This window comes from Protomyctophum parallelum (genome assembly GCF_964188405.1).
Source record: "Protomyctophum parallelum genome assembly, chromosome: 10".
Lineage (NCBI taxonomy): Eukaryota > Metazoa > Chordata > Actinopteri > Myctophiformes > Myctophidae > Protomyctophum > Protomyctophum parallelum.
The window spans coordinates 27,543,445-27,570,726 of NC_139704.1; the positions used below are offsets into that span (position 1 = coordinate 27,543,445).

Below are 27,282 nucleotides of genomic sequence, written 5' to 3' on the forward strand. Positions count from 1 at the left end.
CTGCAAGGTCACTGAGGTTGGAGCTAGAGGTGGAGTCTGACTTGCTCCTAGCATGACTTAAGGCACTGGGCTGGCACTGGCAGCTCAAAAAGCACTTTCTGTTGACACAGCCCCTAATGCTACATTCCACTTAAAGTCAGAGCAGAGGTAGTAGTTCCAATTGTATGCAGTTCCTTTGACAGTAAACATGTCTATTATAATGATTATAAAAAGTATTATACTGATATAACATGTCTGTTTATCTCAGCAAACCCAAGCAAGATATTCGAGTTTTAACTTCAATGGAATGTAGCATTAGCCTATCCAGCTAACCAATGTCTTGTTGTATGGATGAGTAGCTAGTTACACGTAGTTGTGACAGTGACAGGCTGGGGTGAACGGTGGAGTGATTTGCTGAACAAATGGATTGGGCGGCCAATTGTCTGGCATGACAAAATAACCCTAACCCAATACTAGTATAGACGTCACTTTAGACAGGATAAACAGTAGGAATTTGCAGGGATCACTGTATCCATGCGTGGCTTTCAAGTTTCCACATATGGGTTTTCCAGTCGTTTCCAATTTCCATGATCGGTCTCCAAGTCTTTCCACTGATTCTGTCCTTTATGAACCTCCCCACCACCACCACAACCATAGTACACACATCCCTATGGCAAGCAGGCCTCATGCATATTGCAGTTTTTACAGTACAGTTTTTGAGTGGTGCAACCACTCCTACAACCAGCTTGCAATGTCCTCGTACCTGTTTGTGTGTCTGTGTAAGCACGAGTATGTGTGTCTGTGTAAGCATGAGTATGTGACTTAATAATAGCAGTAGGGGGCGCCAGAAACAGTGAGAGGGGTAGTGACTCTAATGAGAGAGAGTGAGAGAGAGAGAGAGAGAGAGAGGGGGGGGGGGGGGGGGGGGGGGGGGGGGAATTGCACCACTCAGTTCACACGTGTGTGATTTTTTTACAGTACGTGTTCACAGCAGGCACCTCAACTCTGCCTCAAGGCCTACATCTGCATCTATGCAGATTGCAGAACAAGTCGAAAAAGTACTAATGCAGTAGTTCAAACTTTCAAGTGAGAAAACAAAATGTTGTTGTACAGGATGTTCTCATAAAAGGCATGCCATAATATGCATGTTTTTATATTTGCCCATGCTGTGTGACACACACATAGTTTTAGGTACAGCCATTCCTTCATTCTGAATTCCTAACCAAAATGGATCTGAATACAAAAACATGTTAGACTGGTTAGTTTGACTATAGTTTAATCCCAAGAGCTACATCCATCTGGTGTGACTGTGTGCGTGCCGTGCGCATGCATGCAGTACTAGAGAGTGGGGCAGTTGATTTCACTGCCATCTTAATGTGTATTTGTGTTACTGTACAACCATAACTCTGTGTGAGTTCTTGTGCTAGACAGCTATTTTTGAGTGCGCAGTGAAGGATCGAGTAATGATTGTAATTAACATGGCCCTGTGTGTGTGTGTGTGTGTGTGTGTGTGTGCATGTGACACCCTCAGCATATGGTCGGCGCAGTAGAGCAGCGGTGTGACATTTCACTCCTCCTCCTCCTTCTTTGACCAAAAACAAAACAGCATAACAGTGCTATCTCACCCTGATCATCCTCCTCTCAGCCCACAACACTTCTTAGAATCACAAGCACTATCAGGGCTATCTGCCATTATAAACACACACACACTTCATAGTTGCTTAATTAATTCTACGCATAACATGTAAACAGAACAAACAGATCATAATCGCTTTTTTACATAATGCTGTATTTTTAAACTGTCAATAAAATATTCAATAAAAGGAAATTATAATTCCTCCACAAAATAGTATCTTAACTATTCAAAATCTAATTTTAAGATTCTATTTTTAGAGCACAAGACTATAAACAAAAGATAAGTAAAGAGCTATGGACACAGACAGAGAGCTGGTGTGTCTAGAAAGACCAACAAGACAGACAGAGAGAGAGACAGGTAGAGAGAGTGAGATAAGGAGACTTACAGTATCTAGTTAATGAGATAAGTCCTGGTAGACAGACACTGAACTGAGGTGATCCAGGATCAGTGTTAACCGTTGTTAGTTCAAGTAGAGAAGGCCCAATGACTGCCCCATCTTGTACATATTTGAATATAGGTTAACCTTTGAACATGTCAGACTGCATGGCTCTTTTATGCTAATAGGAGTGTTGATCATTCTCCACTAGTATCTCATTGCCAGACAATCAGCAATCTCCACCTACACCACCATACATGGCGCGAGGTTACATCTGGATACTTCTAAATGCAGGGCAGTTGCTAGAATAGCGGTGAGAACAGCTGGAAACAAAGCTACTGTTTGGGAAACCGATCGCATCACCGGCGCACTCCTTCAATATTGGTCCAATATTGGACCAAAAAAAAGTGTGATTTTGCATAAGAAATCTAAGCCTTATGGCCATAAAACAAACTGAAGAGGGAGAGGGGGTCTTTAATCCTTTAACAGTCAGTACACAATGCAGCATTATTTTCAATTATCATCATACTATAATTCAATCAATGTTTGTCTGTCTGAATGTGTGTCTGTGTGTCACTGTGACTGACGTAGCTCCTCACTGCCTGCACCAATCACTCCCACTTTTCACACAGGCATTGACCATAATAATATGGAGGGCGTAACGAAGCCCTTTTTTCGATTCCACAGTCCACACATTAATGATTAACACAATTTTTACATACGACGCCTCAGGCCGTCTTAAGGATTCGAACAGAGAGGTGCCTTGGACATCGGTGGACGTCCTAGCGCATCCTCAATGATACGGGGCGAGATAAGAATATTCAGAATTTTTCCTATTATCTTTTTTGTCTGTTCGCCTTTCGCTTGCCGTATGCTAACGCTCTGGGCAATTATTAGCTTGCCGTTGACTCACATGTTAGCGCGGCGGAAAGAATGACTCGTATCTCCTAATCCAGGGCGCTCTCCGTGGTGATGAATGGATCGATATGCTGGCGCTTCATTTCTGCTCCTCATCCGTCTCTCCGGCAAAATATGAACGCTTTTTGGATCATATATCGTATAAATTAAAATGATCAGGATGTAAGGTCAACTTTGTAAAGTCAACTTTTTTAGGAAAGTGTTTCCGGTTCATGGCTTTCAGAGTAAAAGCGCTCAGACAACTCAGTGTCAGACAACACCCAGGGCACAGTACCCCCCACGGCCACAAGGGGGATACTGCGCCCGTCTCACAACGGGTAAGGGCTAGTAAATTATAATTAATATCTAACATTATACTACTCACCTGCTCTTGATACTGTCATCACGTTTGTCCAAGGAAATTCACCTGAATTCACTTTCCCTGTGAAAGTCCTATCTGGCAATCCCTCTCTCCCATGCAACCCATTTTTTCACCCAGTGTCAATTAGCTAATCCTGAGCGCTACACTTCCTCTGCCAACCTGAGGGGCAGTGGGCTGACCTCATGCTTCTTTCTATGCATGAGGAGTCCAAGCTGCTTCTTTTCACCTGACAGGAGATAGTTTCCCCAGCCGGACGTAGCGGGTGGAAGGAACACGTTATTCCGACCAGTTTCTTTCCCCTCCTTCAGGCGCCCCGGCAGGCCAGAGAGGTAGTATAAGCATTTATAAGAACTTTCTTTACAAGATTCACAAGACATTATCTAAAACGTTTCACTCCACTGCAACTACATTGCATTTAGAATCTGCAAATGATTGGATGGCAGAGATCTCCAATCATCTGGCAGCAAGACAATTTCTTTATACTGGCGAGTGGCGACTGGGAGCTGTACTGTATAAACACAGATGTGTACCTTGGGCCACTCAGCATTTCCAATGGATCTGTCGGAGGTTAAGTGCATTGCTTGAGGCAACATTTAACAGCTTAGGTAATGAGCTGATGCTTTTATCCAGAGAGACTTCTAACACATGCGACAATAACGTAAATAAGCTTCACTAACCACATCACTGACATCACAAGCAAATAACAGTGAATAGATGTTGGAGCTGCACAGTATAATGCAAAATTGCAAATTACAATTGCCAGAGAGACTGGGAGTTTAAATGAAGGAAAGAAAATGTATTCAAGTATCTTTCACATTGAGCACATTCTAACGATTCAATAAATCCAATAATTATGAATGATTTCCACACAAAAAGTAATAATACCGCATTTGGCCATATTAAGCAATGACTTTCTTACAATATCACACACACAGCACTGTGCCTGTAATTCTTTGAGATCAAATAAGCATCAGTCTGATAACGAGCAAGCTCTTCAGCAATTCACTCCCACTGAGCCAATTTTCCCAGGCGTTCCGGAGATTTGAACGGGCTTCCTCCCTCTTACAAGCCTGTTTTCTCCAATCATTAGTGCTACACCTAAAGCCTTAGGGCCACTAACATGCAGCAGCTATCCCTCACTCGCTTGTCCTCAGTTCGCCAGACATGACATTTTCAGAGTTTCCAGCTCATTTCATGCATCGCCATTTACCAATTTACACCTGTGCCTTTCACCAACATGTAAAACATCCCTGCTGTCTTTACCTTTACCTCAGGGTAAGAGAACAAGCAGGGGGAAAAGCGTTCTTGGGCCATTCCGTGTCAGCACCATTCTAGATAGAGGTAATAACCACAGAGTGGGCTGGTGGTCAGTGGTTGTGCTGACAGTGCCATGAACCAGAGTTAATGACACTTGAAGAGACATTCTAATGTGAGAAACACAATTTATCCACAGAGTTAAATTGAAACTCAGCATTTCACTGGGGTGTAACAGCTAATTGAACTAAACGAGAAAAGAAAAGATAATTTTATAAAATAATCGATTAATAAATCAATTCCTATTTTGGTATTATCTAACTATATTCTACTATAATCCTACTATAAAAAAATGAGGAAACCTATGAATCAATTATTCTTCTCAGTGGGCTGAGGACCATCGATCCGAACTTGCACAGCGGAACCATCGGGATATGAAGAGAGTGACCACAGGCTATAGAGTCAGACAAATCCACGGAGGGGGTGCCCTGAGCGCAGCCATTACCCAGATGTACCATTAAGCACAGCTTTACACCTCAGCACTGATTAGCTACACCTGGCCTACAGGGCACTGTTCCATGGATTTGTCTATAAGATCTGTAGCCGACCGGTACCTTAGTTTGTAATGTGTAGGCCACACTATACACAAAGATATAGAATCTCAATAGGGGCATAAAAGAGATACATTTTGACTAGAGATGCTCTGATTGATTGGTGGGCGATTAAAATCGGACGATTCTAGCTCCTATTCCTAATGACTCAATCGGCCATCGCCAAATTCACTGATATGCAAATCTGATCTTTTATTAAAAAAAGCTGCGAACCAAAATAATGTGCCATTTCAATTAAGAACTCGGTCCGAAACGAACCGAGTATAATTCAAATGTATTTTTAGACCCGGTCCAACAGGGTCTCTAATATAACATCAACATCAACATGGTATTCTCAGATTATTCATGCGTTGTAACTAGTCACCTCCTCCTCGGCTTCTCCCCCACCCTAACTAGTACCCACGGCGTTCTGCTTGCCATTTTTGCCGTCCATCCCCGCAGACCATGTCAATAAACATGCTCCACAGAGATAACGTTCCAACTTGCATCTTTCCTTTGGCTTTTGTTTGCATTTCACCTCACTAAAAACATCCATCCATTTTGTTCATGCAGCAGCATCAGGCCGCACTTAAAGTAAGTTGAATTAAAAATGTAATTCATATTGTGACTGAGGTCACAATACAGATTCTGTCCTGGAAATGCGTCCTGGAAAATATCTCCATTAGCTTTCCAAGCTGGGTCTACGAATGGCTATGAAAACATCTTGTTTTGTTAAAGTGAAACTGACCGCGAGCTGCCAGGTTCGTTTTCCAAGCAAACGGGTCTATGAAAACATTATGTTTTGTTAAAGTGAAACTGACCGTGGAGTGGGGGTTGCCAGGTTTGTTTTCCAAGCAAATGGGTCTATGAAAACATTGTTTTCTGAAACTGAAAAACATAGCTTTGACTAGTTATTCCATATGATATATGGAATGTCCCAATTTATTTTACTATAGCCTACTATACCTATCCTCAAAGTAGCAGGTTTATATTGACTTGTGCTTTTGTATGAAATGTACCCATTCTACATACTGTGAAATAAAATGTCCAATCAATCAATTACTGTAGTAGCATTCAACACTCTTCATGCAACACTTTGGCCCTCATTTATCAATCGAGTGTAAAATCTGCCACAGATTCGAGTGCAGGTTTCGTAGTACACCCACGTCGCCACGGCATTTATAAAGTGATCGCAAACAGCTGATCCTTCCTTAATTTCGTTCTGACGTTAATAAATGTGACGGCTGAAATCTATCGGGCACGCACTCATTTGTGCGACATGAACACCTGCCTTACGTCCTGGAAACCATGGTTACAGGAAAAATAATGTTTCCCTCGCTGGACTTGCTGCCCCAGCTCTCTCATACACACAGACGCACGCACACGCAACTTGCAACTTGTTGTATCTTAAATAAATAAACCTGCATGAATTAAATAAAGCTGTCTGTTTCTCCTCTCGCTTCGCTTCCCTTGCTGCCTCCCTTGCTCCTCACCCCCCCGCACGCACGCACGCACATATTGCAATTTGCAAGCAACTTTCACTGTGTGTTGTTAGTTGTATATAAAATTATTAAAATGTTTATTCATTTAATATACAACAAGATTAGTGAACGAAAACCTGAACCTGTGATTATGTGAAGCATTAATTAAATAACATTGCTCACATCATTGGAATGAGTTTCAGCCCGTGAAAAATGCTGTTTTGCAACTCTGCATCTCCTCCTCCGCTCCTGTTCTGTCTGTCTCTGTCACCGTCGTGACCTGCATGCACGTTTATGACATTACTGTATTAGGCTGCATGCCTCGCAGCCTAAACCTTATTTATGTGGTACTGGTGGTAGGCTGTAGTGGTGGAGGTCCGTGGACCATGAATTAAGTTGGCACCCCGTGATTTCCATATGACGGAGAAAAGAAAAAGAAAAGATGCGGTCCCCATGCACTTTGCTGCCTCGGCACTGTCGGCATGTCACATTTAGTGGCATCCGAGTGCGTCAGGTTTATCCTTAATTAAAAGGACGAGACGTGAGAAAGACATGGCTGTAGACTTACTTATCTGCGAAAAGAAAAGCTAAAGCTGCAGGCTGCAGCACTGCAAATGCCTCTTGATATGTCATGGGGGGGGGGGTCGGGGGGGGCTACCGGTATGCGCTCATGCAACACTGTTTAAATGGCTTAAGCATGACTTGCAGCAGTTTTTAATTGCACGATTTTAATAAGCTTGCACACTTGGAAATATGATAATATCCTACCAATTTCATATGACATGCTTTTACAAAATATTCTTTTTTCACATGTAGGCTATTATTAGTTTTATACATTTTAGGAGTGAAAACATATGTTTAGATGCCTGTGACAGCCTCTCAGCTGGTCAAACAATGCTGCTCCGCTGTTCTACGACAGAAAAACAGGTGAGGACAAAGCGTACGCCAGCTGCCGAGCAGACGCGAGTTTTGAACGTTGTCAAGAAAGAAAGAAGAAGTTGTCGGAAATGAGTCTGAGTCAATGAGTCTGTCTGATATTTGTCTGATATATTGAAGCAAAAAAGCTGATATATTGTACTTAACATGAATCGGCATCGGCCAAACATGAAAGAAATAAGTAATCACATCAGTGATCGACCACAAAAGTCTTGATCGGAGCACCCCTAATTTTGACAGATACTTACAGATATATCCATATAATGTACATATGCAAAAAAGGGACAAAGAGCCACAGCCAAACGGCAAGACGGAGGCAACGGGTACTCTGACAATGGTAAACGGGTACAACAGGTATCGCATAACAGGGTGAGGCATGCACTCCTACATTTTCATCAATTCCAACTTGGCATCCTGGATTGTTTTATTCATTGAAAAAGTAATCAATATAATAACAGCTAGAAAAGGATCTATAGCTGCAGCCCTAGATTTCAGTGTAGCTTCTATGATGTATAGGTCAAGTCAGTGGTTCATAGACACCCGACAGCAACAGATCAGTGTGGTAGTTCAAATAGTGAATCACATAAAGGTAAGGCTTGAGCTCCTCAGATCCTACGTTACACATCATCCCATCTCCCTCTCTCCTCTCTTCTTTCTGTACCTCTTCATTGAGCTGTTAGATAACCACGGATCAGACGGATGACTTAAAAATCGAAAGGAACACGAACAACAACCTTTCAGTTGACAGTCTCTTGACTTGTCAGCTGCCAGCACGACATCTTGAAAAATATATATCCCACTTCTTAGACCAGTTGTGCAAATACTACTCTATTACAGCGGGACCCAAACGTTGGTGATATCTATTGCGTTGCAGAATTTTGTACAACATAAATTGCAATGCAATAATGAAATAGAAAGTTGCATTCACTTTTCACTGTTATACCCTCTGCATTGAGGGATTTCGAATTTTCAATGTTTTTACTGATCTTGCTGTGTGATGCGATTCATTTGTACTTTTAAGAGCACGCTTTGGTTTTCTTTGAAAAATGTAGCTTGGCAAGAACTTGTTTTTGGTCAAAACATGTTGTTTGTGGGGAGGTTGGGTCGCTCGGCTAAATAATTTGTGTGCAGACTGCAGATGTGCTCCTTCCATGTGGGCTGGGTCGCAACAAGCATGGATCGATATGTGTGCGTTGGTGAAAGCTTTGCAGGTTTTGCAACCCTGGTTTAGACAACCGCACCGGTCCTGTGAAATTGACACTTTTGCTCCACTGTTCCTTGTAATGGTGCTCTTGGAACTTGGGATAGGCTCAGTCTCTACACCCGGCAGGGCTCATTCATTGCCAGCTAACAACCCAATGAAACTGCATGCAGTGAAGTGTTTTTTACTAGTGCATCTGTCAGCCCTTGAAACACAATCTTAAAGACAAGCATCCAGCAGACATGCTACCCATGCACAGTCCCACAAGCATTTTAACAACTTCTGCTTTAATCTGTCTAAGTGTGCATTAGCCATGTCCCATAATAACCATACATGACAATGTCACATGCATGTCATTCTTAACAGACATTTCATTCTGCAATCAGTGTTAAAGAGAATGTTTATGATTGGCTTGCAGAGCTGATAAATGAACAGACTTTCTAGTCTCTCACGTGGTCTAGTAGCGAATACTAGCGGTGTAGTGGCGAGATTTTCATGATTGGCTGGCCTCTAAGCCAATGGGAGACTATCCCTATACGCCCACTAAGCCTGCTCTCCTCTGCCCCACCGCACCATGACTAGAGACTGCAGACGCGACTACAGAAAGGCACTAAGGTACAATATGCAATAGAATGGAATGCAAGCGGATATATAATGACTTGAGTAATTTCTTGTTTTCTCTCTCAGAAAGAACTGGAATTGTTGTCTGTGTTGTACCAGAGTGCAGTACAGTCAGAATATTGGTGCTCTTCACATGTGTATTGTGCTCACTTGTGTAAGAAGACACACTTCAGTGTTCTGTGTGTGTGACTGAATATAGATGGGACAGCTAGTGTTGGAAGCGGACTAGTTTAAACTGGGTATAGAATGATATTGATAATAGTGTTTAATACTCTAACTGTAGGCATTCAGGACATTTAGTTAGTGGTGGTGGTCACTGGTCTGTGAAGTCACATATGACATAATGCACACTTCAGTTCACACACTGATGCCACACTGGAATTGGTGTGTGCGTGCATTGTGCATGCTTGGATAAGAACAAATCAGGAGGAAGTGTTGCTGACTCACTGTGGACAGCCAAAGAAACATTTGCTCCGTGTATACATCATGTTGTCTAAAAAAATATATGCAACTTAAATGCATGTCACAGTAGATGCATGTGTACTGTACACACAGGCTCGCTAGTCTGCAACCTGACCAAAGGAACTAAACCTGGAATTCTGAGAAGAAAAAACTGTGCCAGGAAAAAAACATTCCCATTTACATTACATTTTAGGAATTTAGCTGATGCTCATATACAGAGAAGCTTTCAGTGAGTGCAAAAGTAGAACAACCAAAAGTTAAGAATACAGGGCCCCCAAACCACCATACAAACGATAGACAATAAAGAGCAAATTGTCATGCTCCTAGTTTATGTAAAGCATTTCTGTTGTTTATTAATGGAGGCCTATACCTGTTTCCCCCCCGTTATTTTAAAGAGCTGGTTTGAACGTGTCCTGTACCAACCAGATACATCACATGAGCAGGCAAATCTCAAAATAGGATTTGACACTAGAATGGTTCCAAGATTTCTTTCAAACTAATTCAGAACCAGAGTGGCGAGGCATTTAAAATGAGATGCCCCCAGCAAGCCTCACCCCTCAACAAATGACATGCATGCAAGCCTCCAAGCGTCACACACACACGATCTGACCAGGCTGGAGGAGGAAAAGTCATCAAAACCACATCATGAAGAATCAGATATTTTCCCTATTCAAAATTCCAACAGACAATTTCTATATTAAGGACATTGCTGTTCCTTGGAGTGGTTGCACCACTCAAAAAGCACTAGAGTAAGAAGATATTAAGGCCACCTACAAATTGACAGTTCTCAGGCTCAGAATGTCAGAAATGATGGCGACCATTGATAGTGGATAGTGGCTGAGTGGTTTAGTGAGCCCACCTGGGTAGCCAGAGACCCTGGTTGTATAGATGTTTGTATAGATGTGTGTCCCTGAGCAACCCCGGCCTAATTAGAAGCCATAGAATGGATGCTCATTGCTCCTAGACAATTGTTATAGGATGGGTAAATCATGCAGAGCACAAATTTCACATATGTATATATAAATGACGAGTACACTATACATCTCCCTTCACACATGTCAGTTCTCAGTTGTGTCATCAATTAAACTAAATAACAGACTGATAACAATGTTTTTGTTGGAACGTGACGTACTTCAGTGGGGACAGTGATATGTGATTGCCTAATGTAGTACTAGTTTTGTATGAATTTGCGCACATTCCACAGAATTCATTATATTTTCTCCAAACATAGATGTTATAACAAAATATCATAAGCAATAGGCCTACCGACAGAGCAACCTCCCGGGCCTGACAGGATCTCAGTCTGGGCTATGATTTAACACATCTATGGGATCTTTTTTTTTCATAACCTTGACTGCACCATTAACAAATTTCAATCAATCAAAAATCACACTCGTGGCTTGGCTGCCACATGACGTCACAGGGTGACAAGAACAAAACAAACAAAAAGGTCCATAGACTTGGCTGCCACATGACGTGTGGTGTTGACGTTAGACTTATGTACTCTATTGGAGGTACTAAATACATATCAGGCTCAGCTGAGAATCACTTCAGGCTGAGGTATCTATCCACAAGGGAGCTTATTGTGTGAATTGACTGTTGTCAGTCATTCAATTCATTTGAGGGATCAAATCATCAACCAATAATAATGTGGGAACGGAAATCAGAAAGGGTCCTATTAGTCAGCCTACTTACCCCATAAGATCTCCCGCTGATTCAATTAATGATCAATGCTTATTATCAAGCACTGAAGTCACCTAACAGGCACAATCAAATCCCCATGCAGAGATTCAGGTACCGCAGCAGTCAGCAGCCAGTCAGAATGAAACACAGGACAGGTTTTAGGCTACTGCTAAGAGCAAGTGTCAAGATCATTCATTCATTTGAATCAGTTGTGTGGAGGGATAGCTTGCAGGGTTAAGTAGGCAGATTAATATGACTCTTTATTTCACTCGGGTTGTGTTCCCACATTATTATTGAATGACAGGGATCACTCAAATTAATTGAATGACTGACAACAGGAATTCATGCAAAGCCTCAAGGGACACTGGGAAGTGGGATCTCGTGGATAATGGATACACACATGTGTTTGAGAGAGACAGACTATGCATCCACCTGTGTGTGTACTTGAGCATTCTGTTCTAACTTCTTCCTCTGTTGTAGCAATCTGAAACAATAGGACACACAGTCACAGACACACACAGGAAGTCAGGACCACTGCATTCCAAGACCATGGCTGCCCAGCTGTGCCGCATGTAGGCCTACTGTATGCATGTAGAATTCAGACCAGGGCGGAAATATTGTACCCAACAGGTTCATCAGGCTGTTAAGTACACCCCCCCCCCCCCCCTCCCCACACACACACACACACACACACACACATTATGTAATTCATCTACTACTGTAGAAAACCAACAGTTTTAATAGACTTGGATGTTAAAAGACTGACCAAAATAGCATAATACTGAATATATATTGTATCAAACATAAAAACAGGGTTTACACTCTCAAAGGAGGCCAAAAGCCATTTCAAATAGGAACCATTGCAACAACAATTTCAGCATTCATGCCATGTACACAAAGAACGTTTAGTACCACGTTTGCCACCAAAACACAACACAGTACATTAGGAATACTTTTCCCCGCAGCTGATATAACAGCACAAACGATTGTTAAATTGTCAGATTTTGTGAATCTGTAAGATTCGATAAAATAGCAGGTGGGACCATTTGACCCCCTGGGGTCAACATGCTGGCATCACTGCACTGTCCTTGAAACAGGCTCAGTGTCTTGCACAAGGATAATTAAACAGGAAATGGACCATAGTTGGGCAAATCAAGCCAATTACCTTGTGACTGAGTATTTGATCAACCTACCAGCCAGAATTCCAGACAGTTTCTAGTTCTACTCATTTGCATTGTGGTTATTAATGTAAACGGAACTTAAGACTGACTTTAACATACTGCATCATCACAAATTGCACCTTAATGTCTGATCTCATGTACACTACCACCTTTGTGGTTAACCTCATGAGTCATGACTCATGACACTGTGTAGAATAGATATCTTCCCCATGCTCTCCGTCCCCCTTTATTTTTATTTTCCTGAAAAAAACAACAACCGATGGAGCTCCCACAAAAAACACATTTCAAGCACTTCTATACACACCTGTACACCTGTGATGTGACCAAGTTGATTCTGAATCGAACCCTGATCGCAATACTAGCCTGAAAAATCACAATTGGATATCTTCCCAACTCAGTCAGCCATAGTATTAAACAATTTGCTCCCACTCAAGAGCACCCTACCATAGGTTCAAGTTGACAGTTTTAGGCGATGATCAAACCTGTGAACTTGGCATTATGCAACAGTTACACTGACCATTAAAAAAGGTCCTGACATCAGTTTTCTACTCTATGTGAAGATTAGCTTTCACTGGGACATCACCCATGAATTTAAATCACTGTAAAAGTTACCGTTTTAACCAGTAGTGTAATGACTACACTTGTTTCCCTAGAACAAAGAAAAATTTAGCCTTAAATTAGACCCAAACAAGATTACTTCTAGCAGGTATATAATTAGTGTATCAGAAAAGAAAGAGATAATGAGAGACATTTTGGATCTATTGTAGAAATCACACAAAAATGCCTAAAAGCCTGATTAAAAATAATCAAACAAACATGAAGAAAAAACAATGAAATGTAACCAAAACATTACATTCCTGATCCTGGGTTATTTTATTGCACTTGTAACACTAATTATGATCCTTGAGGTTAACCAAACGTCATAATTACATCCTATCAAAACTTAGATGAATTTACCCAGGCTGCCAAATGCCTCTCTCCCCACACACCAGTATGTATTAAATTGATCCATTTGTAACTCAAACAGTGTACAAATTATACAAACTGTAAAGTTAAATTAACAGGGTTTTACTATGTAATATTTATGACATTAAATTCCACGACACGGAGTCCCTTGGTAAACAACAAACATGCCCCGTCAACTCAAGAGTGGGTGCCTGAATGTCATCGCATACCTAACATCAAGACGATAAAACCCTGACATAGTACCCAATACCCATAACAGTCAAACTATTGCTATTGGCCATATGATAACAAATATCAATACGGTCTACTCTAGTATGTTGATGATACTGATAAGCATTGTAGCCGTGTGCGCTCAGCAGCCCCGGGGCCTTGTGTACATCATGAATCCTCATTCCTCTCCAGCTAGCCTCGTCTTTCAATACGCAAAACCAGGCAACAAAGCCCGTTTTTTCTCGATCAATAACAACGTTGTTCATCGAAAAGGGGGGTAAACAAGGGGATTATAGTTGTGTTGGTGCTTTGTTGATGCCTACTAGGCGATTATTATCATGATCTGGCGGAGCTGTCATTCTTTGCTGCGCTATTCGGGATCAAACCAGATATATAGACACATTCTCCACCACCCAGCCGCGAAATAGGCTGCAGAAAAAGCGTTGCTGCATTATTGTTTTGATCCACGCTCACAGACGTGTCACAAGCTCCCGTTTTGTCAACAACGTAGCCACCCAAAGAGCTAAAAGTTAGCTGCTGGGTGCTACCAGCCAGGCTGCCGTTTTTTTTTACCTTGTACACATCTCCGTATGTGCCGCTTCCTATCCGCTGAATAAGCTCGAAATCCTCCTGCGGGTTCCTGCGGGACAGGTCCACGCTGGAATCCATCGTGAACGACTCCCGTGTCGGGTGGGGGTCCCGGTGGTCGTGTCAACGCAGACAGACACCAGCACGGTGGGATGTGTGGGGAAACGAAATATTTAAAAACATACGGCGTCAGAGAGAGAAATCACAACAGCCCGAACCCACTGGAACTTCAACATGGCGTCCACTGCGCAAGGAGCATGCGCACGAATGTTGGCGTACGGTCCGGTGACTGTTCTGTCTGTCTGTCCCACTGTTCTGTCTGTCTGTCCCTTCAGAGCAGCAGAGAGGGGATACATCCATCCATGATCCAAAGTAACTCTACCTGACCTGTTCTTTCTGTTCATTTAACTGCGTGAAATCTACACAGAAATGTATTGAGGAGGTCCAGGTTACCTTTTGTAATTTGTAGCCTCTCACAGTTTGTTCAGTAACTGCATCTCAGTAAAAGTAGGTGAGGTCCCCCCCATCTCTCCTCCAAGAAAACCAAAATAATAAATTTTCAGGTCGCCTGATCAACATATGGAATGTCAAAACAGGTCAGCTCCATATGGAGATCTAAGGGTGGTCAGCGGGGTCAGTGTCTTGAGTGTAGGCCTACATGGTTTGATGAGGGCCCAGGTAGGTCCGGGCCTTAATTTTCAGGCCTGTTGAGAACTCTAGGTTTTGCAGGTTTTCATAGTAATCTGTGACCTACGGTCGAAATAAATTAAAATCCTGGTACAGTCACTACAGTGGCACCGTTACAAATTTGTATAAAAGGTGCTTAAACTAAAAGGACTCACAATGTTTTCCTATTTGTTAATGCACATTTCTATGAATTATTTAGATGTAATTTAATTTCGGATGACAATTGACACCTCGCAATCACCCATGGTTTGCTCTCATTCAAGTAAATCATTAGGCATAGCCTGTGCTGCTCCTCCTTATTTCAGAATACAAACCGACTGTTACATAATAGGCTACTCTTATTTGAAAAGCACTTTTGCTAATAATGTACAGTATTATCTAAGTTATAATCATATTGCCTTTTTCTATGAGAAGCTGATACTTGATCCCATAGACACCCAAGGATTAAAACTAGACTAAGCTCATTATCACTCAAAATACCTTCAAACTGAATAAGACTGGATATTGCCTACAACCTCACAATACGATATCACGATATAGAGGCCACAATACCATATGTATAGTATTGATTTGCTAGACACGTTTATTTTGAACAATGACTGTGTCCGACTCCTACTAAATTTACTTTTGCAGTCCTAGACCTAGACCACCGATTGCCAATGTTACCAAAAGATTGACATAAAACGAAAAGTTTCCAAATCAATCAACAAAAAGCAATGAAATAAATACAAATACAAATAATTTTTTGAAGGAAATGAAATATTATCTTTAGGCTACCTTTTTTTTACTCATGTCTGAGTCTCAGACACAAACACACCATAGCTGATGTTTTTTTCTCACGTCACACCCATTATTTCCTGCCGTATCGTATGGTAGTAGCCTCTGTATCGATACGATTATCAGCAATGAATACGATTATTGCCGTATTGATTAATTGAGCACCGCCCTAAAGCTGGGTAAGTAGGAAAAATCCAAACTATCCCTTTAAAGTTTGTAAGTTACATTTTAATAATACAGTATATCATTACAAAATGGGTAGGCACACAAGACTCACAAAACACATACACATACAATCTTTATATAATAAAAAAGAGAATATCACAGACACAGTTTGTTTTGAATGAAGTCTATAACTTGACATATTTTTGTATAAGTCCATCAATTGCCCCTAAGCTCACTCTGTATGACGCCTGGTGCTTCAAGGAGGAGAGAGGGTGTGATGACACCTGTTCTAGTCCTGTCTGAGTGGACAGAGATTCAGACTGAGTCTGACTCTCTGTTCCCTGGATACAGGGTGGTGTGACATCTGGGTTGGTCTGACAGGTCTCAGGCTTTAGCGAAGAAAGAACAGGAGATGACGAGCAGCGCTGCTGCCCACTAAGAGGCATTGTTTCCTGGATAGGTGTTGGGTAAGAGCCTGGGTGTGTCTGGAGCTTTTTCAGCAGACAAGATAATTGAGGGCTCAGTAGGAGAACCATGACTCCACCTACACAGAGGACTCTAGAACACACACACAAATATTTTTTTTAAAGACATATCAGAATAGTGGCATTCATGCATGTGCACACGCACACACATTTCTTAATATCAGAATACACTTGCATGCCCATACAGTACGTACAAACACAACATCCTTGCATACATGAGACAAACATACTGTATACACACACCAGTCACACACACACACACACACACACACACACACACACACCAACCTCTCCATCTCTGTAACAATGTGAATCAGCTTGGCAGCCATGTTTTCCTTGGTATCAAACTGCCTGCCAAATGGCAGATCACACAGAACAGCATCCACACTCCCGCTGGCCAGAGGGAGCTCTGGGCATCACAGAGAAAAAAACACACAGAGAAAAAAACACAACTTTCAGTTCAATGCATTCATCAGTCACTACTCGGTACACTATGTACTATTCTTTGCCATAGCCCACAATGCATAATGTTCTTTTGAGTGAGGAAAGGAAAGAAACTGCTTAATTTGAATTCTGCTATACTTGATGATGTGCATTAATTTGAATTTAGATCAAATACATTTTGTCTAACGTCACATGCAATACCTAAATGTTGCAAAATGCAAATATGTAAAAAGTGTCGATAGTATGTGTAAATCAACGGACCCCCAGTTTGGTACGCATTAGCCATGGTCCATTTGTACACTCTCTGAGTTACAGACCTGTAAGGATTTATTTGGTTCCTAATTATCAGTCATTTAGCAGGGGACCTCCTGCATGGAACCTCTTCAAGGACCCATGGGGGACATCACGCCAGTATGTCAAAATTAGAGAAATTATGAATATATACTGTACTAAAATATAATTCCCACAGGGTTTCCTACCCGTGGTTGAGGCCTTCAGCAGGTGAACTCTGTCTGCAAGGTTTGCAAATGCTACATTCTCATTGGCCTTCTGCAGCTGTCTGTCATCAATGTCCATGCCCAGAAAAAAGGCATCCTGACAGTAAGGGGAGAATGCTTAGAATGATTTCATATTACTTTAGATATACACCTTATCCATGATACAATGTGTTACAACTTACAATTAACCACTTTCAACCTAGCAACCAAAGTTGGGCATGTCATTATACATGAAAAAAGTACAATTTCTATTTTTTTTTTTAAAGATCTACAAGCTCACATTGTGTCACACAGTAATACTAGGTATGCACCAGTATATAAATTCTTGGCCGATACCAATAATAATTTAGCCGATAGGCGATACTGATACCGATATTTGTTCATTTAGTGTAATTTTCCCCTTTTGTGCCAGCCAGGGAAACAAATACATCTTCATTATAATATATGAAATCGCTGTTCAGAATCTGCAGAAACACAACATGGCTCTATGCATATACTGTACACAATTTTGGAAATCACTCTTCCTCCTTCCGGGCCTCTTCCGACTTCCTTCACAAGTGATAATACAGATGATATTTAGTTATTAGTATCATCGGACAATAACACATGTGAAGTTAGTCGGAAGAGGCCCGGAAGTATTTCCAAAAACACCTCTGAAAGTGACTGGAGGGACATTTCACAGCTGGAAGAAACTGCAGTCAATCAATGTTAATATTTGTAGTAGATAACAGTAGCAAAATTTTAAATTTGCACTCTATGGCCAGAAAAATAATGTAATCTGTGTGTTTGACTAGGGTTTGAATGGATTGCTGAATTCCTACAATGACCAGAATGCTTTGCTGCACTGCTCCTGCTTGTGGAGAGGGGGAGGGATATCTTACTGAGACAACATGTAGTCCAAGGTAGATGGAATGGAATGGAATGGTCACCGACGTCATTTTCGCTATCGCACCATGGGAGCCAAACTACACCCGGAAGTTTGGTGGAATGCATTGGAGTCAATGAGAGCCCAGTGACCAGTTCATGAACAAACACTATTTCTGAATAACTGAGACCTTTTGTAAAGTAATTGCTTCTGGAAAACAACAGAAGACATAAAACATTGTCGTCTGCTGTGTTGCTTTTCGATGTGTACACTGTTTTATAGAGGTGCGAGACTGTCCACCGTTTCCTGTCTGGCAGCTAAATCTCACGATACCTCCGATACAGAAACTCAAAGTCAAAGTCGTACGATTTGTCACACACGTTACCGCAGTGAAATTTGTTTTCCGCATTTGACCCATTTCTTGGAGCGGTGAGCTGCAGCTGTGCACTCGGGATTAATTTGATTAGTTGATTTGACCCCCCAATCCAACCCTTGATGCTGAGTGCCAAACAGGGAGGCATTGGGTCCCATTTTTACAGTCTTCGGTATGAACCCCGACCTCCCAGTTTCAGGGCAGACACTCTAACCACAAGGCCACTGACTGGTGTCCCTGTCCCTGCTGCTGTTTAGATCCTCAAATAAAATGATGTACAGTGTGCACTACTGTGCGAGATTTGCCTCCCATGAAAGTGTCATGGTGCAACCCAGTCACGTGACCTCTTCCTTGATGTAGTCAAGAAGGAAGTGAGATCAGTGTCTATGACATTACTGGCACTAAAACATGTAAAAACACATATTACACACACACAAACCCCAGGAAAGTGTTTATTGTGTCCCAAACAAACATCATTCAAATAAGATCTGGTTGCAAAAGGGGTGAAGTGGCCCATATGTTCATTTTTGCCGATACTGGTATTAACCGATAACTGTGTGGCCAATATAGTGTCTAAGTATTTAAATAGGTAGCACATTTAGCTGAATTCTAGGACAGTTTTAAAACACAAACGATGAATAATTCACACTGGTTTATTATAAGTGGTTAATCCTGTTTGTAACCATTGTGTTAAGACATCTAAAGCAGAAACAAGACTCAACACACTGGAATACAAGAAACTAGCCCAGGGCTAACAGGTGCTGTAAGAACAGGTCTAAATTAATCAGTAACCTAGGACCACGTTTACCCTTAAACTAATGATAATGAACTTCCTTCAGGAAAAATAATGTGTTTGTCTTTCTAACCTGTGTAAAAGAGTTATGCCTGATTTATACGTGGCTTGTCGCAAACCGAAAACATTCACAACATATTGTGAGCTTATAGTTATTCTATTTCTTGTATGCAACACTGGCATGCAAATGTATCAGGCTTTTTAGTGTGCTGACCTTCTGCTCCTGTGCACCTTCCAAAAGGATAGTTCCAACCCCACACATTGGATCTAAGACACAGAAACCTGGCTGGACAAAACACAGCAAAGACAATATTTGAACAAACATCGCAGGATGAGTTTCATGTACTGACCATACATGTATGGTAAAAGCATGTGTGAGAGTGGCTAAAACATTTTCAGATACAGCCTTAACATAAATATCAATTTGACTGATGTGTTTGATTGTCTACAAATAAAGCTAGGATCACTACATCTGTGGATGTAAAATGCATCAGTATGTGAGAACCTGTATTTGGGCCAGAGCGCCCATAGCCCAGGCTACTGTACACCTCAGTCCGGTGGTTTTAATGTAGCTCCTGTTAGCTAAAGGCAATCTGAAGAAGAAAATGAAATGATCTAACAGTAAAAAACATAATATATTCATACAAGATCAATTATACACAAACTTGAGATACACTGAATAAAGCTGAAAATAAGTAAAGAAGTAGGGACAATCGCTCTGATACACTTGAGTAAAAGTAGATAAAATATCTAACCTTGTCAGTGGTATCCCCAGTAGACAATGGTCATCACTCAAAAACACATTGACCTGTAGAAGCAACACAAAAACACTATTTCACCATAATAGGGAGAATTCTTTCATTCATTTTTAGCAGAGATGGATCTCATAAAAGCTGACAGGAAATATGTTTATAATAAAATACATCTTGTAATTGTGTGTGAAGGATGGTACCTCCAACTTAGGATTCCTCAGGTCAACCTTCCAACCCAGCAGTCTGCAAAGGCCTGATCCAATCAGACCACTCAGCTCCTGTGTGCAGTTACAATGCAAAGGAAGTGACCACAGACAACCTTAATACAAGCAAACCAGCAAAGGACACAAAGTCCATGACATCATCCTTCTGTATTAAATAATGCAAAAGAATGACCTGCGACATATTGTAAGGGTAGCGGTAGCAGCATCTTCTCCAGCTATGATAACTACTATTAGCTGGCAAGGAGAAAAGCCTTTGTAATGTTTTCTATAAAAACAACTATTATATTCAAACACTATCAGACCGCTGGTATTGCTAGGGTTAATAATTAAGCAAGTTACAGATGTGTAAGGGTCCATTTGGAACCCCATGAAGGAACATGGTCCTGGACCACACATTGCAATACAGCCATTTAGAATCATGTGCAAATTGATACTATACAGCACCAGCATGGTGAGGCATGCACACACACACACACACACACACAAACACACACACACACACACGGTGGCAATTTAATAAAACCGCCTCAGTACCGTATGCGTGCGCACACTCACACATACAGCAATAGATTCTTCACGTGCTACATAACCAAGTATATTCTACATGTATACCTGTGTGCTGAACCATCTGGCTAGAGCTCCAGAGCACTTGCAGCTGATCCTAAAAGTGACAGGTTCTGTAGGAGAAGGTTGAAGCAGTTTGTCCTCGCTGGGCTCCTGTAGTTCCGTTTCTTTTGTGTCTGTGGCCTCCACTTCAACATACAAAGTGATCAGAATAGTCATTTGACAATTGACATTGACTTGTGAAGTGCAGCAGAAAGCAGAAACTCTACTATTAATTCTAATATGGCCACATATTAATACTAAAGTAGATGTTGATGTATTTAGTACTTTTAGTTGGGAGTAATAGAAGTAGCAGAAAATGTGGTAGTAGCAGATGATAACAGCAGCGGGAATACAGTAGTAGTAGTAGTGATTGCAATCATGAATGTGCCAAAAGCTCATTATTATTAAAAAAGAAATACAAATGTTGCACAGTTGGATATTATTTATCTCCAGCATTTCATTACAAATGATTACCAAATAGTAATAAATATGAAAAAATATAAATTTCTAAGAATTATGATTACATTTTCAGTCAGTATCAGAAAGTAAATATTACCATGTTCCAATGGTCTTATGTGCATGTGGCTGTCCGGTTCCTTGCTACAGTCATACAGTGCTGCAGTTACTGTTGCATGGTTTCTACTTTGTCTGGCGCCACTCAACTCCTCAACCCCATTTCTTTCTTCCATTCCCTTCTCCTCCTCCACTCTGTTACCTTTGACCTCTGATGTGTCGTTCTCTTCTCCACCGTTTTCTTCGATGTTCATCCGACTAGATTTGTTAATCGCCTCTCCTGAGTCTCCTGCCCCCCCATCATTATCCCTCTTTCTCTTACACTCTAGCGCCAGCGGTCCTTTATGTGCAACACTGCAAGACCCCTCACGATGCTGTTGTTCACCAAGATGGTGTATCCCTCCCTTGCCTCCCTCTCTTTTGCTGTCAGTTAGTTTATCTTCCTCATCGTCCTCCCTCTGTTTCTTCCAGGTTTCTTTCTGTCCATCACTGCAAAACGTATCAATGCCACTAACCTCCTCATTCTTTCTCTCTGTCCATTTAGCTCCATCAACCACACTCTCTCCGCGTTCCCACTCTCTTTTTCTCATCCTACAATCCCCACTCTGCTTTTCCATCACTTTCCTGTCACTCCACTTCTTATCCTCCTCACATTGTCCCTTTGTTAGTCCTGTTGCTATGTTGTGTGAGTCGACAGAGGTGCCTTTGCAATCCAGCACCTCCTGCAGACGACTCCATGTCATTACAGCACTGGTCCATTCGCTTGCATCACCCAGCAGTCTAGACCGTAGTTCAAAGGCTGCCTTGGCTAAAAAGAATCAAAATTATATAATTATAGAGCAGTGTTTCTCCTCCAGTGGAGAAACGGAAAGGAAGATAAAGTGCATTGACAGACATTACAAAATTGTGGAAAACGAACATTAACAGGGGAGCACTATGTTATTTAATATTCAATACATACACCTAGAATGTCTGTGATCTTGCATACATTTCATGTATTCCAAATACACAGCCATAGATCGGTCCTATCCTCCACACACGGTTATCAGACTGACCTCGTCTGCATTTAAACTTGTAGCTGTGCGTGTGTAGTGTGTACTCACCCAATAATTAATTCCAAGACTTGGAGTCAGATATTGTTCTCTAGTTTCATATCCATTTAAAAGTTGTGGCAGAAGGTTTAGTAAAATATCTCCACTTTTCCACGAGCTGCACACATTCTCTCCAGGCGAGGGGTCCGGAATGAGTGCAGGACTGAACATATCAAAACTTCCTTTGGGAAGCACAAATGTATGGAGCACACAATTGGCAGGTGGTGTGATTAATTACCCCACACCAAAGGCAACGCACCAGTCAATTGTGTGCCCCATACGTTTGTGCTTCTCAAACATTGCTTGTTCCAGAAGGAACTTTTCATATGTTCAGTCCAGTCATTTCAGGTCCGGCCTCGTCACTGACAGAGAATATGTTTTACTAAACACACCTTTTCTGCCAGAGCTTTCAAATGGATATGAAATTAGAGGACGACGTCTGACCTCAAGTCATAGGAATAAATTATTGGGCGAGTACACACGCACCACTACAAGTTTAAATGCAGACAAGGTCAGTCTTCTAATCATGTGCGGATAGGATAGGTGTATTTGGAATGCATGAAATTTATCACAGACATCTAAGGCTAACAGTACATATACTTTTGTTTGTGTTTTGATAATTTCATCAAGAGCAACCAACAATGAGTCAACAGGTCAAGGTTTTATTCCTTGCTTAGTTTTCTTTGATGTAACACAAATGTGTTACAAGGATTAATCCTGTGTGTTCTCTATTTCAGGACTATCTATCTCTCATCTTATTTTTATCCATCTTCATGCACTTTATTTGGAGTCTTCATTGTTCTTTCAGACAATCTTATTTTGTCTTGATATACCTGTAATGCATTACTGAAGGTATGCTGACGCAGCTGACCTGAGCTAAAGTGGCCAGGCAGCTTCACGGGCAAGTCTTGTCTCAGCAGAAGGAAGAGTCTCTCTGCAGACTTGAGCTCTTTGACTCTGTCGATCCCTGCAGAGGTGCTGAACAGCACCTTACCTGTTGCCTGACAAACCTGTACAAAAAACACCAAACAACACAATTAGTCAGAGGATATTAATCAAATCTGGGAATAAATTTCTTCACCAATGTGTTTGTAAGGATGTCTACTAACATATACATAACATTTCTATTAAACCACCATAGGGGAATTTTTGACAGCTGCTGAAAGTTGGGGTACCATACAACCAATATAAGGCAAAATGTTCTAAATTTCATTATGCTTTAAGTAGCATGTGATGTGTCAAACTAGGGGGTTTACCTGATTTTGAATCCATTCCAAGCATTAGTTTTGCACGAAAAACAGTGGCCCTAACTTTCAGCAGCTGTCAAAAACTCCCCTAGGGTCGAATAGAAACCAATGTGGGATATGTTAGTAGACAAATTTACAAACACATTGGTGAACATTATACTGATAATATTCCCTGACTAAATGAACACTAGAGAGCAAACAACAGTGTTGTTTGACAGTAGTAGTGGTTCTAGCCTTGGATCATTGATTGATTGATTGATCAGTTTGCAGAATTACAGTACATTTCAAGTACAACTCAATACAACAACTGTTAACTGTGAGTGGACGACACCATAAAGCATTACACTTGTTTACAATAGGGCCCACCATTTTCAATTCATCAAAACAATTAGAGACGTACGAATATACACAACTATATAGTCAAAACAGGAAATCATCATAGGGGAGGTAAAAAGGGAAAATAAACTATAATATACAGTGAGGGGGAAAAGGGGTGGGTGTGGGATTCAGATTTTACATGGGCCAGTTTCGAATTGCAGCCGTCCGTAGGTGCCCTTTGAGGGTGGTTTTGAAGGAGTCAAGGGATTCGCATGTCTTAATGACTGTTGGTAGGGCGTTCCACATTTTGGTGGCATAGGAACGAAATGAATTTAGTCCCTTGTTTGTGCCGAATCTGGGTTGCACATGGTTTGTTGAAGTATTTAGACAGGTACATGGGTATCTTGGTGGTGTATCGAATCTTGCGGACCAGACCAATTGCAAGATGCTGTACTCTGTCGTCAACTCTAAGCCATTCCAGCCTATCAAAGTGGGCAGGGGTGAGGTGGGTTCGGGGAGTGAGGCCAAGTAGTAGCCTGACCAGTTTGTTTTGGGAAGTCTGGAGCCTAGTTTTAAGGACCTTAGAGGTGCTGTGGTACCAGGAGGTGCATGCATAGTCGAAGAAACCTTGTACGAGGGCTCCTGTTAAGGAGGTGTTTTTGTTGACCAGTGAGGAGATCCTGTATAGGAATCTTGTTCTTTGGTTGACTTTTTTGATTACGCTGGTGGCCATCTTATCACCGGAAAGATTTGCCTCCAGGATGGAACCTAGGTAGGTAATTTCTGCAGTATTTGCCAGTGTTGTATCTGGTCCATACCATACTGTTAAAACTGGGAGAGCACTCAATGAAGTTTGTGGGACACGGCAGACAGAGCAGATGAGATGTTGTTTATTTCAGCGAAGTACAGCACGGCACACAGGTTAAGGCTCACGCCAGCCAGAATGGCCTGACGTGCTCCACACACGCCCGAACTGACTGAAATGGTCATATTCTAGGTAGCTATTTAAGCATCTTACATGGGTGTACGGTGTTGACAGAAAGATGCATACACTTTTAGAGACAAGTCCTTTGATCAACCAGTCTGTTCCTTCATGTCAACACACTCCTTTGCCATACAAACAGCCACAGGAGAGGCTCCAGGAGTGTAAACAAACCATCACCCTGAGATGAGGGTCTCAGGCCGACACCCACGTAGGTGATAACAGCTGAACACACATGCAGGAACACACATTACTTAGAATTATGGAATTCCAGATTCCACACCAGCATCCACCTCTGATGTTTGATGTGGTCGCTCAAATAGAGGAGGCATGCGTCAGTGGAGTGAGATGTTCTGAAACCTGATTGGAATTCATACATTAATTTTTTTGTGGCAAGATACTTTTCAACGTGTTCATAGACTATTTTTTCCATCACTTTCGAGATAGAGCTAAGAATAGAAATAGGGCGGTAGTTGCCGGGGTCTACTCTAATTTGCTCCCTTTCTTGTGCAGGGGGGTTACATTGGCCAGTTTAAAATCTTGGGGGACCTGTCCCTGTTTGATGGAGGTTTATTATGTGGGTGATGATTGGGTTGATCAGTTGTTAAGACAATCATAGATAGTATTTTATCGAGTCTGACTATTCTTTGCAAATATAACATTACAGACAGTAGTATGATTATACAATGATGCTAAAAGCATAACAGAAAAAGCCCTGAGGGCTTATTCTCATTGTGGTCTCCTTACCAAAGCAAAGGTTAGACTCGATATAGCCAGACTCGATAATACGATAGTCTAAAGTCTAAACTAACAATATGATTCGCAACGTCACATGACACAGTCATGTTTCAGGGCTATAGTAAGAAGTAGAACGTATAAATAAAGTGAAGTAAAAGTAAAGCGATATTAAAAAAGTACTCACATCTTCAGCTGCAAGCTTCGACTTTACCTCTTCAACTAAAAATTGCTCCATACCTTTACCAGCAGTGCAATAATATCGAACAGCACTCGCACAAGTCGGCTCCCTCATAACGTGTTTTCTTTGATAATAGGAATAGGAACAAATATTCGTGGTTAAAATTACAACCTCACATGGTCAGCCTGTGTGGGCAGCGTCTAGTGAGCTAATCTAGTGAGCTAATTTAAGACTTCCGGTGTTCGATCTCTTCAAAATAAGAGTACCCTCTAGAGTATTGAAAAAAAGTTTAATTTGCACATTAAAACTACAAATTAAGCATTTAAATGATGCTATATGATGCTATAAGACACACATTATGTTTCTGTGTAAGAATAAGTAATTAAATCCTTATAATAATAATAATAAAGTTATCTAAATGGATAAATGCTATTCACTGGAGTGCATGGACTTTATAAAGTGGACACTGGACAAAAGACGGCTCCGCAAGGCAACTATCTGGACATACCCACGCATTCGGGGAGATGTCCTGTACCACACCCCACTCTCCGCTAAGCGGGAGAGGTGTAAAATTCACAGCAGCAGACCTTCTACTGTGGTCAACGCTGAAAAAAGTACCGTTTCCGGACCCAGAATGGACACTGGACAAAGAGGCCTCCGCGAGGCAACTATCTGGACATACCCACACGTTCGGGGAGATGTCCTCTACCACACCACACTCTCCGCTAAGCGGGAGAGGTGTAAAATTCACAGCAGCAGACCTTCTACTGGGGTCAATGCTGACAAAAAGTACCGTTTCCGGACCCAGAATGGACACTGGACAAAGAGGCCTCCGCGAGGCAACTATCTGGACATACCCACACGTTCGGGGAGATGTCCTCTACCACACCACACTCTCCGCTAAGCGGGAGAGGTGTAAAATTCACAGCAGCAGACCTTCTACTGGGGTCAAGGCTGACAAAAAGTACCGTTTCCGGACCCAGAATGGACACTGGACAAAAGACGGCTCCGCGAGGCAACTATCTGGACATACCCACGCGTTCGGGGAGATGTCCTGTACCACACCCCACTCTCCGCTAAGCGGGAGAGGTGTAAAATTCACAG

At 41.7% G+C, this 27,282-nt stretch overlaps 2 protein-coding genes and 1 long non-coding RNA gene across 18 annotated transcripts in view; 1 reads left to right on the plus strand and 2 right to left on the minus strand.

Annotated features, from left to right (window-relative positions):
- LOC310866095 (mitogen-activated protein kinase kinase kinase kinase 3-like) overlaps positions 1 to 14,659 on the minus strand; it is a gene marked incomplete at its 3' end in the record, with an annotated part of 59,039 nt that extends 44,380 nt beyond the window's left edge. For all 16 annotated transcript variants that reach the window (XM_083775416.1, XM_083775428.1, XM_083775415.1 and 13 more), the window contains exon 1: positions 14,429 to 14,659. In XM_083775416.1, the coding sequence (XP_083631542.1) occupies positions 14,429 to 14,524 (96 nt within the window). In that variant the 5' untranslated portion in view covers positions 14,525 to 14,659. The remainder of the gene's footprint in view (positions 1 to 14,428) is intronic.
- The window catches only part of LOC310866288, a 579,577-nt gene that overhangs the window by 46,004 nt on the left and 506,291 nt on the right, over positions 1 to 27,282 (plus strand). The window lies entirely within an intron of this gene.
- thumpd2 (THUMP domain containing 2) lies at positions 15,982 to 26,364 on the minus strand. The gene is made up of 11 exons (XM_083775804.1): positions 26,185 to 26,364; positions 23,587 to 23,725; positions 21,668 to 22,432; positions 21,118 to 21,257; positions 20,482 to 20,559; positions 20,285 to 20,337; positions 20,035 to 20,122; positions 19,744 to 19,815; positions 17,481 to 17,595; positions 16,846 to 16,966; positions 15,982 to 16,630 (listed from the first exon to the last, which is right to left on the minus strand). The coding sequence occupies exons 1-11, from the start codon at positions 26,290 to 26,292 to the stop codon at positions 16,258 to 16,260; spliced, it is 2,052 nt and encodes a 683-aa protein (XP_083631930.1). The 5' UTR covers positions 26,293 to 26,364; the 3' UTR covers positions 15,982 to 16,257.